Source organism: Helicoverpa zea, chromosome 19, assembly GCF_022581195.2.
Source record: "Helicoverpa zea isolate HzStark_Cry1AcR chromosome 19, ilHelZeax1.1, whole genome shotgun sequence".
Lineage (NCBI taxonomy): Eukaryota > Metazoa > Arthropoda > Insecta > Lepidoptera > Noctuidae > Helicoverpa > Helicoverpa zea.
The window spans coordinates 10,834,046-10,851,267 of NC_061470.1; the positions used below are offsets into that span (position 1 = coordinate 10,834,046).

The 17,222-nt window shown below is 35.5% G+C and overlaps 1 protein-coding gene across 7 annotated transcripts in view; it reads left to right on the forward strand.

Moving 5' to 3' along the window:
- The window catches only part of LOC124639323 (homeobox protein cut), a 136,564-nt gene that overhangs the window by 28,413 nt on the left and 90,929 nt on the right, over window positions 1–17,222 (forward strand). Inside the window, exons 2-3 of one of the 7 annotated variants that reach the window (XM_047176624.1) lie at window positions 1,715–1,744; window positions 13,479–13,506. The exons of the other annotated variants lie outside the window; for them this stretch is intronic. Of the exons in view, the coding sequence (XP_047032580.1) occupies window positions 13,489–13,506 (18 nt within the window). The 5' untranslated portion in view covers window positions 1,715–1,744; window positions 13,479–13,488. The remainder of the gene's footprint in view (window positions 1–1,714; window positions 1,745–13,478; window positions 13,507–17,222) is intronic. 7 annotated transcript variants of the gene reach the window in all.

A 17,222-nucleotide genomic window follows, 5' to 3' on the forward strand; every position in this document is an offset into this window, starting at 1 on the left:
CAATATCCTTTAAACGAGGTCACTTATCGAATGAATCTATAATCGAAATTCGAATCTCATTCGGTATTCAAATTACCGATTGAGTTCCGCACTCTATGCTCATTCAGAATTCGAAAAGAAATAAAAACCTATTTAAAAGAAGCTTCTGTTTGAATTAAGAACGGAAATCAACCGTCGCGGCCGCTTGTTCCAAGTGTGAAAGGATCGATTCGAAATTTAAAAGGGGTTATTTTTTTCCAGCCAGCTCTTATTGACATGTTGCGTGTTGTTTTTTCAAAAAAGCCATTGTCTTAAGGTCTGACATTTGCGTTTCGAAAACGCGCATAAATTACTCGAGTTTCGATGCGTTTTGTTTTAAATTGCGCTAGTATTTTCACTTCTTTACTTTCACACTAAAATAATGCGATACAATTAAAAAGGTTTTTAATTCGAGGCTTTATTAGTAAACCGATCAGTGACTTCATAACGCACTAAAACTTTAACCAGAAAATAAGTTTTTTGTATGTAAATACATACTTGGATAATATTTTTTAAACTGTTAAATATAATTTTATTGTTTTCCAAGCACATAATGAAGTCAAATTAGGCATTTGGGCTTCCCATCGACTCGTAAAAATGGTAGTAAAATTGTTAGTATTGATCGCGACTGAGTAAACTATTTTATGTTGTTTTTATAGTTATTTATGGTGGAATAAAATGTTTTTATGAATGTCATCGGTTTGTGAGGCGGTGGAACTATTAATGTATCGATAATTAAAGGTTTATTTGGTTACTAACAGGTAGGTCCTCACAGGGACGGACTGGGAAGCCCACAGACTTCATTATAGAAAAGAATATTTAAAAGTATGATGTGTTAGTTCGTAGTTGTTGTTTTGATTTTAACACATAGAAAATAAGATTAGAATTTTGATTATAACGAAATACTAAAAAGTCATTTGGATAACTACAAAACATCGACATAAAATCCATTAGAACTATTTAATCTGGTCTCAAATCAAACGACATTTTCTAGCAGCTAGATAAGTTGCCATCTTACTTATCTGCAGTCGGCAATCGTTTATTTAAATATTTATTTATTATCTCAACATCTAGTTAACATACATTAAAACTGGTAATATCTATCGACTCTTAATTAACGATATCCGTTGTGATTGGGAAGAAAATATATTTAAATTGCCGTGGTTATATAAAATCTGAGTAATTTATTTATACATTAAATACCATCCTATAATTTTGAAAAATATAAACAAGAGCCTACTTATGGCAGTTTCCCAACATGGCTGAATTAATTTAAACACAGATAATGTCACATATAGATATTAATCGAAATCATCCCTTAATGTAACCCACTGTTTTTTTCTTAATCCCAAATAAAATCGAGTTACAAAAGAATATAGGAATTTTTGGCGCCGAAAATCAAAAGAATCCTCCTACCACGAAAACCTCTATACCACGCATCCTATTATTATAATTCAATATAAGTTTAATGTTGGCAGTAAAATGATTCTTCGCTCGTAAAGAAATAATACAAATATAATGTGTTTGTTAATTTTATTACGAAGCCCGCATCATCTACTTGATGCTAATAATCTATTATTTAAAATAATGCATTAAGCCCACCCTTTCATGCTTGATTCTATGATCCAATTTTAATAGCCCATAGAAAAGACGCCATTTTTATTGTATTTTTCATGATTTTTTTCATCTTTTCCAGGTAAATTAAGTTCCCGTATGAGAAACTACAGTGAGTACTGCCTATTATTTTATGATTTTTATTTAAAGTTATTAAGTTTTAACTGTTATAAGTTAGAAACTAAACGTAACAAAAATACAAAAAAAGTCACATGACAGCTCCATTCGAATTTCGAACACGAATTTCAAAAAAAAAAACTTCCACAAACAATTGATTCTAAAAAAGGAACACGTTTTCCAAATTTAGAACGCCAATGAATTTTGTATTTGGAACAAAAAGAGCGCCCCCCTCGCGCGAATTAATAATTAATTTGTTACCATTGGCCAGTAACAGAGCGTTGCATTTTAGGGTACCGTGAATTATTTTATAGTGCTCTTGTCTGCAATTTTGACGTACACTGATAGACTACTAACTACTTTGACGAGCGTTGCGCGTACAAATGCAGCAATGGACAGTGATATGTGGATAACATGTGTCATTGTGAACAAGAGCCTTAATAGGTATTATGTGTAGTGTCTGGGGTTAAAGCACGTTGTACACAGTTATGATTAGTCGGAGATATATGTCTAAATGTGTTGTGATTCATATTAGCACACGGAATACTGAATTCGCACTGTTGCACTAATTGTTAAGGATTTAACGTGATTTTTGTATGTGACAAATGACAAGTACCTCTGCTTTTAAGTGAATTGTTTGTTAATCTTTATAATAGTTAATGTTATCTTATGAATGATAAACGATATAAATTTTTTTTATACATATAGTGACAGTGATAAATTTTATGCAGAACCCAACACATTTTTAAGTGTTATTTTCAATGTTTTCTTAATTTATTTTTTTGTAACCGCAGTGAAAGCTCACAATAGGTACTTTTTGGTAATTCTAGAATAAAATTAATATCTAGATATCTATAGAAATTAAATATGAAAATAAATTATTCTAACCAGAAATAGGAAGATACTACAATGTAAGAAATATTGACACTTTATGTTAAACATTATCGTAAGTTGTAAAGTTAATGAATTTATTGCAAATAAATGCATCAATACAAGCTGAAAGGTTGCCAAGTATTAGTCACAAAGATACTTCGTCTCCTTGTAGAAACAAAGGAACTTTAGGTGAGCTCTTGAACAAGAAAAACTAGCATTTGTACATATTGAAATATCATTTATATATGCCACATCTATGAGCAAAAACTAGTCATTTTGCTTGTCTAATTCTATGGTAAAAATATATAATCCATAGAAAATCAGACTATATCAGCATTTTCCTTTGTCTTGATATCTATTTATTTAAGGCTTTAGAAATTACAGCTTCCAAAAAGCTTCATCTTTAGCGCCAACATGCACTAACAGTAACTTTTTCAAACCAAGCAAACTCATATCAATACCCCAACTCAAAAAAAGCCATCTTTAAGCAATCAAAAACAATTTACAAAAGAAATCATTTCAAAATCAATAACCAACCCTTAGAAAGAAGTCATAAAATTGATTAGCATCGACAATTGGTACACGTAACACATTCTAACCCCCCAAACGTCGTAACACGTCACACACGATGTGTTAGCACTTACATCGCATTCGGGGGTTGACAAAAAAATATGTTTGATGTGAAAATTGAGTTGTAAAATCGATGGGTTTTGGTTAGCGGTCTTAAGAGGTTTTATACGTAGATATGAATGTCAAAGTCAAATCATTTATTTCACTTAGGCCTTTACAAGCACTTATGAACGTCAAAATTATAACTAAGTTTGATTCTAGTTGCCCATTCCAAAAGTAGCTTCCTATGGAGAAGAACGGGCAAGAAACTCCATGGTATGAATGTACGTGTAACTTCAGAATGACTGCATAGAATGATATTTCTTTGTATTATTAATTGTCAAGACAAGGTTTAGGTTAGGGATATTGTATGAAAAATTAGAAAAAAAAGTAATTCCGAAAGGCAGCTAGTCAGTCATAAATAAGTGTTGTAAGTATTTTTTTAAATACATCGGTTTTCGTCATAAAATCATTTCACCGTAAATATCTGTAGCATTGCCATTACAATTTCTTGGAATTAAAAAATAGCTAAAAGGTTCTACCACTAACTTATTAAGGCACTGCAAACCTCACAAATAACATTATTGTAACGGCAACACTAATTAATTACTTTCTACAAAAGCAACAATATAAAAATTCATAGAAAATGTAAAACTTACTAACTTCACATCGCAGTATTTATTACACATAAATTGTACATTATGACAGGGTTTTTTTTTTCAAAACCTACTTATCCCTTTCGCGGCGAAAATTTTTGACATTTGCGCGTGAGTCGCGAGTTATAATTCAAAATGGCGGATGAATTCTGCAAATAACGCGACTTTCCTTTGTCCTTGATAAAATTCAGTAAATGCATTAACCATGGACGTAAAAAACAACTAAAATTTAATTTGTGTTTCTGTAAAATGCAACTGTTGGTAGTTTTGAAAATGATCCGCAAAAAGTTGAATACAATGATCTTGCTGTGTCTCCGCTTATTATGAAATTAACGAATTATTCGACCATAAACGACGCGCTGCTTTCGCGAATTTGTGTTTTGGACATCAAAGCACTTTGCAAGCCAAATCTCTGAGCTGATTTTGGACTTTTATGGCTCTGGGGAAAGAAAAACATAAACACAGGGACATTGTAGGTCAGTTGCGCTCGAGCTGTCTTAAAACTTAAGTATCTAATTGAAATGTTTGCTTGCAAGAAAACCTTAATAATCCTTTTTCAAGCATCTCTTAATCCAACTCGCCAGCATTAAAACCTAACGCAAGTTTAAAAATAAAGGACACGTGTTCGATTTCTGAACACGAAAAGTAACAAAGTGAAACAAATAAAGGCAATCGAAGTTTAACCGCAGAGATTTCCCGACATCTTTCAGCCGATGTTTACAAGTTCAAAAGAAAACTCCGGGCTCCCCTCGAAGGGTCCGGGACACAGGTAAAGAGGTGCTTAAAGGTATTTTTTTGCAAACAGATCACGTTCGATGTCTTAAGTGAGACATCTTTGTTCCCCTCTCGAGCGATTTGTACGTGAACCTAAATCGAACGCGCTTTATTGATTCCCGCGCGGAACGTTCCAACTTTGAAAGTTTGTTTTTTTAATTTGGCTAAAGTGATTTGGGAATTGGGGCCTTATTAGTGTGTCATTTATTTTCATTATGAAGGATAAAAACTATGGAAACTTTTTGGATCTTAGTCAGACTGGCGGTCTTTTAAAGTAAGATATTAGCATATAAAAGCGAATTCCGATACACTCATCACTCGATTTGTCGGTAAAAATATGATCCGTTGTTGCGTTTAGTTTCTGCGCACGTTAGTCCGTCGTGACCGCCGCTGCAGTGGCCGCAATTGTCCGCCTATTATCCGATAATGCCGATCAATCTGTTTTGATTGAATAATCAATCGTTAGTCAATTGAACTCGAGTTAGTTCGGTCGACAAGCTGTTCTGGACGTGGCATACATTTGGTTCGATTGAGACGTCTTGGTAGTACAATAACTGAGTATGATTTGATAGACTGGTATTATCGTCGAACAGTTCGGCTTTGTTAATTCAGAAAAACTGTAACAAAATCGTGAGAAAACGACATTTATTTATTCCACTACCCAAGCAAAGTTCGACGTAATCACAAATCACATATTTACCTCCAAATGAGTTTTTTGACAAATATTTATAGTGTCTCGTTCAATTTACGATCATAATCTGTTAATTAAAAACTTTTTTTTTTTGGGACATTATCGTCCGATATTGGATTCGTAAAATCGATTTGAAGAATAGAGTCACCTACCAGAGGTCCTAAATTTTTACGACCAATAAAAACTGACTTATAAGAGGCTCACTCGGCACGATTGTCCACTAAAAAACTTCTACACATTAAAAATTCGATATTACGACCAAAAGTTCTAATTTACGGCGGTTTAAAACTAAACGATAGGCCTTTTCTAACTAATAATATATAGATACACAACAAATTGATGATTTTTATTACTTATATACGATTTGATGAAAATACAGTCGTAAAATTTTACAGTATCGTTATGTCGCGTTGATTGCTTCACGTAATTCAGAATCAAATGATCGTAAAATGACAATTTTTAATGTGAAATATTGACCGAAACGTTAATAGGTGCTTAGCATTTAGAGCCATCGGTATTTCCTTTATGCTACAAATGATTTTATTATAGGAGACTAGCTGCTACCTCCGGCGTCACTCATATAGTGCTTTGCTATATTTTGGAGATACTTTGTAACGAACGGAGGGACGTTTAATGCCGTATTTAATAACAAACACTTCAATATGTATTTCCACAGAAAAGTGTAAATACGCACAAATGAAACAGGTTCCCTATTACACAAAAAACTGGGTTCTGCAGCAGATTCTTTGCAAGGACACGCGACGGAGAGCGAGTGAGGGAGCGATGTGAGCGACGCGCAGCGCTTTAATTGTCAAAATTGCGCTCGCGCAGCCTTTGATGTCGCCGCCGAGCGCAGGGATACCAAAACATGAGAGAATTAATTATTGAAGTCATATTTAGTAATGAAGTGCACATGTGGTACTGTGGTGCTTTGTTTTATAAGTCTTATTGACTAACTATATTGAAATCGATCTTTCTGTGGATCGTTTTCCTTATAGACTGCGTGCTTAAGTATAAGTATTATTTTGTGCAGTATATTAATAAAGCATAATACTTCCAATTAGCTGTAGCTTTAATCGATCTATGTAAGCTTCTAATACCTCGCTCTATAAAATGTCTACATACAATGCAACCCCATTACTTCAAAAAATCCCTAAAAACAACATATTACCTAACTTATTTCTCCAAAAACATGTAAGCACTAACACTGTCATACATACAGCCACAAAACGCGAGTGCAGTGCGCACGCGTTCGGCCCTGACCTCTGCCGGAGTGCGTCAGCGAGGGGATATGCAGTGTTCATGTTGTACCCGGTGGGGGGAAAGGTATTACCTTTACGGCTTTATTTGGTGGATATTAACTTATATATCTTAGATTTTGTAATATATGGGTCAATCGGTATAGTTCTTAGAAACTGGGTACTCAAAGGATTCCAAAAAAACTTCTTCAGGGTACGAGAAAGGTAAATCTCCTGAGTAGAATGTACATAGGATATAAAATGTATACTTATAGTATTTTTTATGTGTTTAGAAACTAGGACTAGAAATGAATTTCCTACAGCCAATTAGTAATTTCATGTGTTAAGAAACTAGGAATATAAAATACAGTCTATAAATACATTGTCCAACCAAATGACGCAGCTATATATAGCTAGCATGGCTGGTTAATTAAAAAAACAACTCAATTTGATTATTATTAATTGGCCATCGCTATAAACTGAATCCATACACAGCAATGACGTCAACCAACTGTAAAATTCATTATTAATAACTTCAAGATCCGTGACCCATTTACCGAGACAGACAATGAAATGCATTGCAAGGAACCTTTACTGAATTTCACCTGAAATTTAATTAATACTTTGGACAGCGACTAACGTTTATCGTTGAAAGCGTTGAAAACCTATGCAGTTTCGTTAATTTCGAAGCAATAACTAAACGTAATTCAATCACAGGAAAGCCACACTTAAAATGGTCCAACTTTAAATATACTAATTATTGTTCGAGGATTACAATGTGACGCTTCTCTCAACGTAAGAAAGCTCAAAATTAACTGTCAATCAATTTCCGTTTGTCCGCAATTATAAAAAGGTTGATCTTAAAACATCCAGTGGCCGGTTTTTGCGCGGATACCGATTATTCGACGTGATGTTCCCACAGCGCTCCCGAACGATCCCCGGAATAGCCCCGCGGTGGAATTAAGACGAATTCTTTTTACGAATTAGCGAATCACCTGTCTAATTACGCGCAAATCCAACTTTGAATTTCGAAACTCGCATTCTTTCCCTCTCAACGGCCACCGTTCCAAATTTGAATTTCCAATCCGATATCCAAAGTGGTGCAACCGCGAAATAATAAAAACGGTGTAAGAAAACAATGATTAGCATAACAAAAGTGACGAAGAGGAGCGTTTGTTGTGAATTGACAATCTGACAAATTTACAACCGATCGCTGAGCAAAACACACAAAAGTGCCCTTTTCGAATGCAAATTTGTCAGAGGGATTCTTTTCCGAATTTTTTCTCCCCGGCGCGAAACTTCCGCCTATTTTCCCGCTCAACGCACATCCGGCAGGGGCGCCGCTTCCGCTATCGGTGCTCGTTCGGAAATCGGATGAGTTTCACCGACAAAGATACGTCTATTCTCAACCCTCGCCCCATTGATTCTGCGTAAAGTGGTCATATTTTCTATTTCATATTTTTTATTGACTTTCGATGATTCTATTGTTGGGAAATTCCTTCCTTGCTGCGAAGTTGCTAACTTTTGTTTGTCGCTTCTTATACATATCTATATTTCAAGCCACAACATGGTCTTTTCATTACTTAAAACCCTCAATTAAGTTTGATAGTCCACAATTGGCTCGGTATCGGCTATAAAGTGAAATGGCTGATGGTTCAGCCACATAACCGGAGATCCTTATCGCGGTCCCGTGGCCGGGTATCGGCGACCGCAAATCGGCGGCCGATCGTCAGCCATCGATGGCAGAGTAAACGATACAAGTGGGTACAGCTATGGAATTTAATGGGGGAACTACCGTTTTGTTGTGGTTCCTAATAGAGGTTTGGTTAATAATAATAATCAGAGGTAACTATTTGATTGAGGTAATATTATGTCTATAGATTTTCAGCAAAGTTATACTATACATAGTTTGCATAGAAGTGACTCATGCTTTCCCGAGTGAAAAACAAGGCATAAATCTAGATATATTTTCGTTTTCATACCTACAATTATACATACTAGGTACGTCAAATACACCATTCTTTATCAATACTAAGAAAACAAGCATATTTACAATTGGTACACAGATATGATTTATCAGATCATTAAAATACTGCAGTGTGCTCAATAGGTGTTGTAACGAAGAAAAAAGCACTTTATCACTAAAGTAATGATGGTGATGATAAAATAAGACGTATAAGGCTTAAACAAATAGCAATTGATAAGGTTTGAATACACCAATGACGTGTAACTGAGTATTGACAGGATGTTTGGATAAAAAGGATTAGACAACTTTTTAGTTTTATGAGTCAAGCTTCACTTTTTCATTAATAATTATTACTGCATACTTATGAGAGGAATTTTAGGAAGCAACCTGAAGTCTTGGACCATCTTTGAAATATAAAAGTCTGGGTGTTCGTTGTCTCCATGTTCGTGGTTTATCCTACTCCGCTGAAGTGACCACTTTTTTATCTTCCTAACGAAGCAATTGCAAATAGCTGATCACTTCAAATGCTGCTTAAGCTGATCTCAAAAGCAATAGCCGTGGTGGACACAGCGCATTAAAAAAAATATTCAATCATATTTACATAGCTATATTTGCACAAGAAACATCGAAAGACCTACATAAACTCAAGCCTCGTAATTAACTCCAAAATGGAGTAAAGACAGTTTCCACTTATTCCAAGTCAAAGACCTTTCCCAACTATTCAGAGTAAAGAACATAAAACCCAATAGTATTAAATATCGAGCCAGGCTTGCTAATGGGTCGTAATCGAAGAGTTTCAAAACAACAGGTGCCGGGAATCAAACCGACTGACAGTAACGACAAGCATCTGCTCAACTATCGGGATAAACTCGGATTTGGCTAAATATAATTTTCTAATTTCTCTCTTTTTAATATCCAGAGGAAATGTTTTACGTTCGGTTTTATTTAGTGGTTGTATGTCTCAGTTAGCTTGACCTGGTTTTTTGACAGAAAATTAAACAGATTATGTTAATAATGAAGTGTTATTTTATTATGCAGATTTTTCATGTAAAATAAAAACTGTAAGATATTGCAATAAAATTGTCATATAAAAAATATTTCACAATATCTTTTTTTGACGCTTCTAGCTACGAAAGTGTATCGCAGGTGAACTTAAAGTCCCCTCCAGTCATAAACTAATAACCATAAGAAAATTACAATAAACAAAAACACAGCAACAATACGACGAATTAACACAAACTAACAAACGAAAACATTTCAAAGTCCAATTAATACAAATATAACACCTTGCAACTGACGGTCAGACCCTTAGACACACACTTGAAATTACACCTTAGTACCAAGAAGTTAGAGTTCAAAATTGCATGTGTGAAAGCCAAGACACAAAGGGTGCTGGCAAAAGGGTATAACCCAACAATAAAATACTTTTGGTGAGCCGCAACTCAATAAATACTTCATAGTATCGGTTTGAGGGCGACTTGACCGGATGTCTGGCCTTCGATCTTTTACCCTCCAGGGGTAAGAGGGTAAGGGTTTACATGCTTTGAATGTATTTTAGTTATTTGTAGTGGGAAATTTTATGGCATTTAAGGCTTTTGGTTTATAAATGTTAGTTAATTTGGGTGGCTGTCGTTGTTATTCTATTTGCTGAAGTCCGTTTTCATGGTAAATGTTTTTCATAAGATTTTCTCTGGGATGTTAATAGAAATGCCATCACTATGTATTCGTTAATTAATCATGATTTAGAAAGTAATGGGTATAGGTATCTACTTATGCTATATTATTATGAAAAGGTTGTAACCCAGGGCTCTAACATACATTGATCAAACAAAACTCAAATTAGAGCATAATAAAGACACAAAATCAACCAAAAAACAAAGAACTCCACCACATTATATTTGCACAAGTCTACACAAATCCATTTGTTCAACGAAAGATTATTACAAAATTAATTTAAATTGACTTGCGAAATCCTAAGTTAAAATATCACCATGTAACATCACATAATTCAGGACTAGAGGGCAAAGGTCCCTTTAAATAATAGAAGAGAGGGTTCCGTCGGCGAGAAAAGTCCGGTCCTATCCGACGCGAAGCAGTTTGAACCAGTTATTGACCAGTACAACTTGAGCTTCGCTAAGAATATCCTTTAAATTTTCTCGGGAAACTCTTCCTTAGTTTTCTATTATTTATATTGCAATTAGATTCCAGTAATAATGATTTATTTTACGAGTATTTTTGTTTGGTTGTGTCTTGAAGTTTTCTAGTATGAGAAGGTTTAATATATTTTGACAGGGGTCAAACTAAATAAGTTAACAGCAAAGATGTTAGTGGACTCGGTCAAGAGGTGTTTTATTGGGATAATCCCGGATTACCATTGTATCCTGTCACGGGCCATCGCCTTAATTAGGGTCAATAGTTCCGAGTTCAGTGTAAACTGTCGGTTACTTTAACTAACACCCCTATTGGTTTATTTGTTATCGAAGTTTATTGGGTTAGGGACGTAAACAACTCATTGATTGAACCAGTATTGAGAGTTTTGACTTTAATGTTGTACCGTTAAATTATGTTAACTGGTCTGCTGCCGCCTGTTAAGGTTTTGAGATGAAAATAAATGTAAATTAAGTGTGTGCCTTTTTAGTCAGAATTTACTCTAGTGTGGATACTTCAACAGTTGCATTAGTGCTTACCTACCTAAAAGTTTATAGGTCACCAGACAATAATAGTATTTAATAATAACCCTAAAACTACGAGTATAGGAAGAGCCTAGCAAACATTACGTAATAACCAATAAGATCACCTTGACATCACCTGCTTTTAAGCAGTCGGGCAAAAACCTAATCCCTGTGACGAATTCCTACCATTGATCTCTTTCATCTATTGATCGATCAACTAACAAAGAGCCAATTCTCAAAATGATAAAAAACATCCAAGTTACCGAAGCAAAACACAGCTCTATTATCTTAGTAGTAAAGTTGGTTTTTGTTTGTGTTAGTGTTAACACGTGCAATGTGTTTACAAAAGGTTAGCGGATATAGCTTATTAATGTTATGACTGAATCAGGCTATTTGCAATAAAGATGATTGAGCTGAATATACTGTGGCTGGAGGAGATAAAAATTGTAACTCTGGCATTCTTATGGTTAATAAATACAGACAGATTCTATATAATCAATGAAATAACGGGAAAGAAACCTGGGTAAAGTTGTCCCTTGGGACACAAGTGGACCAGCGGGATCTAGTATAACTATACCTTATTAACTGCTGATGAAATCTAAGCAAATACTTGAAATATCAGTACCTTATTGTTTTTCTAACTCACACAACCAAACGCCATCTAATGTGATTGAACTCACATTTTCAATGCCACACAAAAATACCTATATTAAAATTAACGACCATCATAAAATATGTCAAAAAGAAAAAAAAACAATGTTTGGAACGAAACAGATACAAAATGTATTTTCTAAATAAACAAAGGCCCCATTAATAACATTTCTGACTAATTACCGACAGTAGAAAAGACGGGATTACACGATATACATAAATAATCAAAACATAAATATATCTCTATGAAGAAAATCAAACAAAACTTGAGTCGATTGAGACGCCACATGTATCATATTTATGTTTTGAAAAGTTATTTCTAGTTGAATCTAAATAACGAGTTATATGGCTTATACAAATATCCTTACTAAACTAAGACAACATAATAAAAATTATTCTAAACATTTGACGGTTGGTATTATTTGTGTTTCATTTTTTGTGATTTCTGACTTATGACGTTTGGTGGTCGGGTGGTGGTGACAACTTTATGATGTGAAAATGGAATTTGACATTTCATAAGACCATTTGAGACTTTAGAGTCAAGATTATAATTGGAAGACAAAAATAACCTAGATAGAAACTAGCATTTCGAAGTACTGCTAAGCAATGATTTTACATAATTCTTATAATAAACCTTTACTATAACAACAAGTAACTGAAGGGAACCGGAGTATTTATAGCCACAAAATAAAGGGTATTGTGACTTCACTCTGTAAGTAGGACAAAAGCCTTAAAATTTGACGATCAAGCTGTCCTCTCAGCGGATATTAAGAAAATTTCACAACTTAGTAAGTACTTAGTTTATCGATCAAACCGATCAAATCCATAGTTTTGTAATAATCATAAAGATGCGATTTTTATGAAAATAACATCTCTTACAAGCTCTCCCAACACTCAATTTAAATAAAAATGTAAACAAACAAGAATATTTCAATTAAACAAAGTACCAGGCGTTCATAAACGGTTAGAGCTTAATACATTTTATTTGGCCATTATTGCTCGCTTGATAAGAAAGAATGCGCAGAGAAAGACCCGCTCCTCATCTCAGGACGACCTGCGCCGCTGAAAAGGACGCACATATGGAAAAAACTCGCGAGCGAAAGAGACACCACCACCTCCGATAACACGTCAATACATTCCTTACGGCACCCACACACGAGAACCGTCCCTATCTCAAGCGAATAAAGTCGAAAATCGCGTGTTTGAGTTAATGGAAAACCGATACGACATCAATATGTTTTACTGCGCCATTCTGCAACCGAATTCATATTTTAGTGAGGAACAAATAAGGCTGAATTTGGGTTTTCAGCGGTTTTCTTAGAAGGCGTACTCGATATCTTGTAAGATAGTCGGGGCGTTCGGAACCGATCGAACGCCGATATAACGTTATTGGAAAAACACCTCTATAGAGCAAGCGTAAAGGTTTTACTCCACAAGGCGTTCCCGTATTGGGACACGCCCAAGTCTTATATGGAAAAATGAGGAGTGACTTTTTTATTTCCCTCGATCGTACCCGCAATATATCGAGATAAGACGTATATTATTTTATTTCATTGTTGATAATGTTTTCTTTATCTTATTCTGCTTTGATTTTTCCAGGTACGTTAAGATGCTGTGTCTCTATCAGGTAAATATATATAACCTACATGTACTAACACTAACTACGAGGAAAAACTAAACCCTTTATTTGTGTAGTGTCGAATTTATTGGCGTTTTAAAAGAATATCAAGATTGTCTCTGATAGTGAGATTCCTTATTCAAATTGGAAAGATAACGGACGTAATCAGAACACGCAAACAAGAATACGAGCGAATTTAAATAATATATGGAACTGAATTCGAATTGTAGTCACAAATCGCGCGTTCCGTTAATTCGTATTGAATTTCACGCTAGTGTTCTAGAACAATCCCAATTTGAACAACAATTAGAACTCCTATAGGTGAACAAATCGAGTAAGGCTGAACGCGATCCCGCCGTCCTCACAATGCGATTTAAAAGCGATCGAAACAAATGAAGTGAAAGAGCTCGATTAACGATTTTAAAAAACGAACGCGTCCTTTATGCGTTAGGACTTAAAACAATACGCATTCAGCATTGGCCCGTTTGAATATGGAACGTGATGGACAGTTCCACGGGTTCCTTTTAACTGTTTATTTTGGGTGCGTTCAATTTCGCTACCTGTGTCAAGGATTTCATTATTTTTTACGAATTGATTGACACGGATCGCCGGTAAAATGTCTATCAATATGACGTTTTAAGTGATGCCGCTGCACACCGCCTGATTCCAATTTTGAATTTGATGTCGTTTCGGTTTTATTTGCTTTTTTGACGGCAAGATTGGCTAGCATAGTTTTGATGAGTTCTGGTTCTAAATTCGAACAGCCTTCTAAATTTAAAATCCCGTTGTTGATACTGCCATTAGATGGAAGGTTACAAAAACGCAATGAAGGCGCTATTGGGCAACTGGTATTGTTCTAAATCCGAGTTATTTGTAGTCGGACATCTGTTCGGCCGACATGGGAGCAAACAAAAAGCTATAATCAAAGGTGGCCGGTTTGAGCCGCTATCGGGCCATTTGTCGGGCGCGCCTACGATCCGATAGCGACTCGCCACGAACAATAATTTAGCCCCAACAGTGATTGATACAGCCGATACATCACTAAACGCGTTTTTCTATGAAAAATTGCTATAATCGACTTAAAAACTCATTAGGCCGAAGACAAAGAAATCTTCCGACCGCCATTCGTCTAATTTGAGTTTCTCGATCGAGACGAATTTCAGTCGTGATTACCGTTCCCCTTTTTTGTTTTATTAAATGCCATCAAAGAATTTTAATACCATCATCCTTAATATTTGATGTTTTAGTATCACTGCTTGATAATGTGCTCGTGTTTCACGTCACGTGTGTACATGTGTGTGTGAGCATGTGTGCGTGTGTGCGTGCACATGTCCTACGTCACCGGCGTCACATTCATTAGTGTTGACAGCACAGGAAATAGTAATAAAGCGTACGCCGCACAAAAATCATAAACAAGAATAAATAATTTAAATAAAGCATCCATATTTGAATGCGGCTCCAGACTCCGGAGGGGACGTTTTCATAGTTCCGAAAAAAAAATCGATCACAATGCACACGATATGAAAAAAAAAATTGTGTCACCGTCACCATTCAAATTAAACGACAAGATAATTTTTGAATATGTATCGTGGTATATTTGAATAAGTGTTACATTAATATTCTTTTGTGATAATTTCGAATTCGGAACGCCCACGCCGTCCCATTGTCTCGCAAGTTATTGGCTCATTAGGCAACGTGTCGCTTTGTCTCGAACGATTTGAATTTTTGATTTTCGAATCGAACGTAATTGATTTGTGGCTGTTCGAATAACGGACTTTTTTGTGATCGCATCAAATAAATCCGTTTTACATTGTTACGAAGATTAATTCACGAACTAAAATTAAACTATTCAACAATGAATAGTTTAATTTTAGTTCGTGAATAGTTTAATTTTGTACAAACAACAACTGATTATTTCAATTCCAACGACAAAAAGTTATCTAAATAAAAAATCTGAAAATGTCAAATTGACAGTTACAACTTCCGTATTACCCGGGCGCGTTATCTCGAATCAAAATGCAATTCGAACGTATACAAAGGAGCGAAATGATATATTTGAACAATAAGAAAGCGAGAGTCGCCCACGTGTATGCCGGGACAGATGTGCTCACAAATTACGTATGCTAATGTATCTTGTAATCCTTCCGTCGGACCTCCCTGCGACGCGTCACCTTGTCTCGCGGCATAATCGATCGATTATGAATGCGGCCAATGATTCTCGATTATAGTTTTGAGATGTCGCGTCACTCAGAACTTGACGCACCTCAGTTTCAAACTCCGAACTTGGAATACATTTGAATATCGAACGCGGTGGGTCGTAATCGTAAACAAAGTTTTTCTGTCAACAAATCAGAGCTATAATGTTTCGTTTATTAGGCGCCTTCGAATGGCATTTGGCGGTAACGGTACCCCCGAATATGAAAAGGAATAACGTCAAAAATGAACGAATCCTCGCGACATTACCGGTAATCATGTTTTATGAGTTTTCCCCGCCGAAATAGACGCACAATATGCCGCCCCATCGGTGACACGTATACTTGTAAAAAGTTAAAATTGCGTAATATTGCGCTCACGTACTTATTATTGGCATTCATTGTAATAAACGCTCAAATTATCGGTGTACCGAGGCAAAATAACATATTGTCTAACTGGAAACTGTTGAGCGCGGTACATCCACCTACCGCATTTGCATAGAACGGCCTATTATAAGTCATTATCGTAAATTTCCGTTCAATATAATAACATGCGTTGTGTCGCGCAACAAAATTTTATCAATAGAAACGTTGCGATATTTCGTTTGAAATTAGAATCAGTACCGTTTCCGCTTCCGTTCGATATTCGAACGCGCGTATGAATTAAGAACGCCGTTCTAAATAAATGATAACTGTCGATATAATTCAAATAGAGAATGCGAGTGTTTGAATCAGGAACGATTTGAAGAATTTAATTTTTTTAAGGCACCTGAACCGTTCGGAGTATTTCGTTCGGTAACAGATAGCAAGGGAAGAGGCAATAACCATTAAAAGCTTGCGGAGGGCCGTTCAGAAAGTTTTCTTTTCAATAACGCGTCTAATATTCAAATTAGAGGCACTAAGGCGAGGAATTCTCAGCGATATATCATCGAAGCTAATCAGATTTTTTCCTTGCTCCGTACATTCGGTAAAATGTTTCGGGGATTAAATAGGGTACGTTCAGACGGGGATAATTTAGTAGTTTCGAAGCAAGATTTCATTTTTATGCGAATACTTATTGTGTTTTTGTTATTCCATCATTTATCTTCACACCCCTGTGAATTCAGATCTATAGGTGAGTGCTTCGGGAAGGCGTCAAAATTCTTATAAGTCTTCCAAGAACACATATCTGTAATGGAATTATTAAAATATTCAAGAAGATCATCCCCTCACGTTTACATTTTTCCGACCTTAATCCGGAGCACACATTAAATCTATCACACATACAATTTAAATTTGGAACGCGTCTCTATACCCACGAGTGGAGACAAATTCAAACATGGTGGCATATCAAATGTATGTTCATATAAAATTTACGAAGAAGAGGCAATTCCTCGATGCCGTCAGTTGGCGAACTCTCAATACTCTCGGGCGCTATAAAAAATAATTTAAATTGCTCTTACAGTGACTCGCTATCGCTCCGAACATTTGCATACTAAAATAATGCAAAAATCTATGCGCGGAACGCACTGGGGGCGCGTTCGCGTTAACACA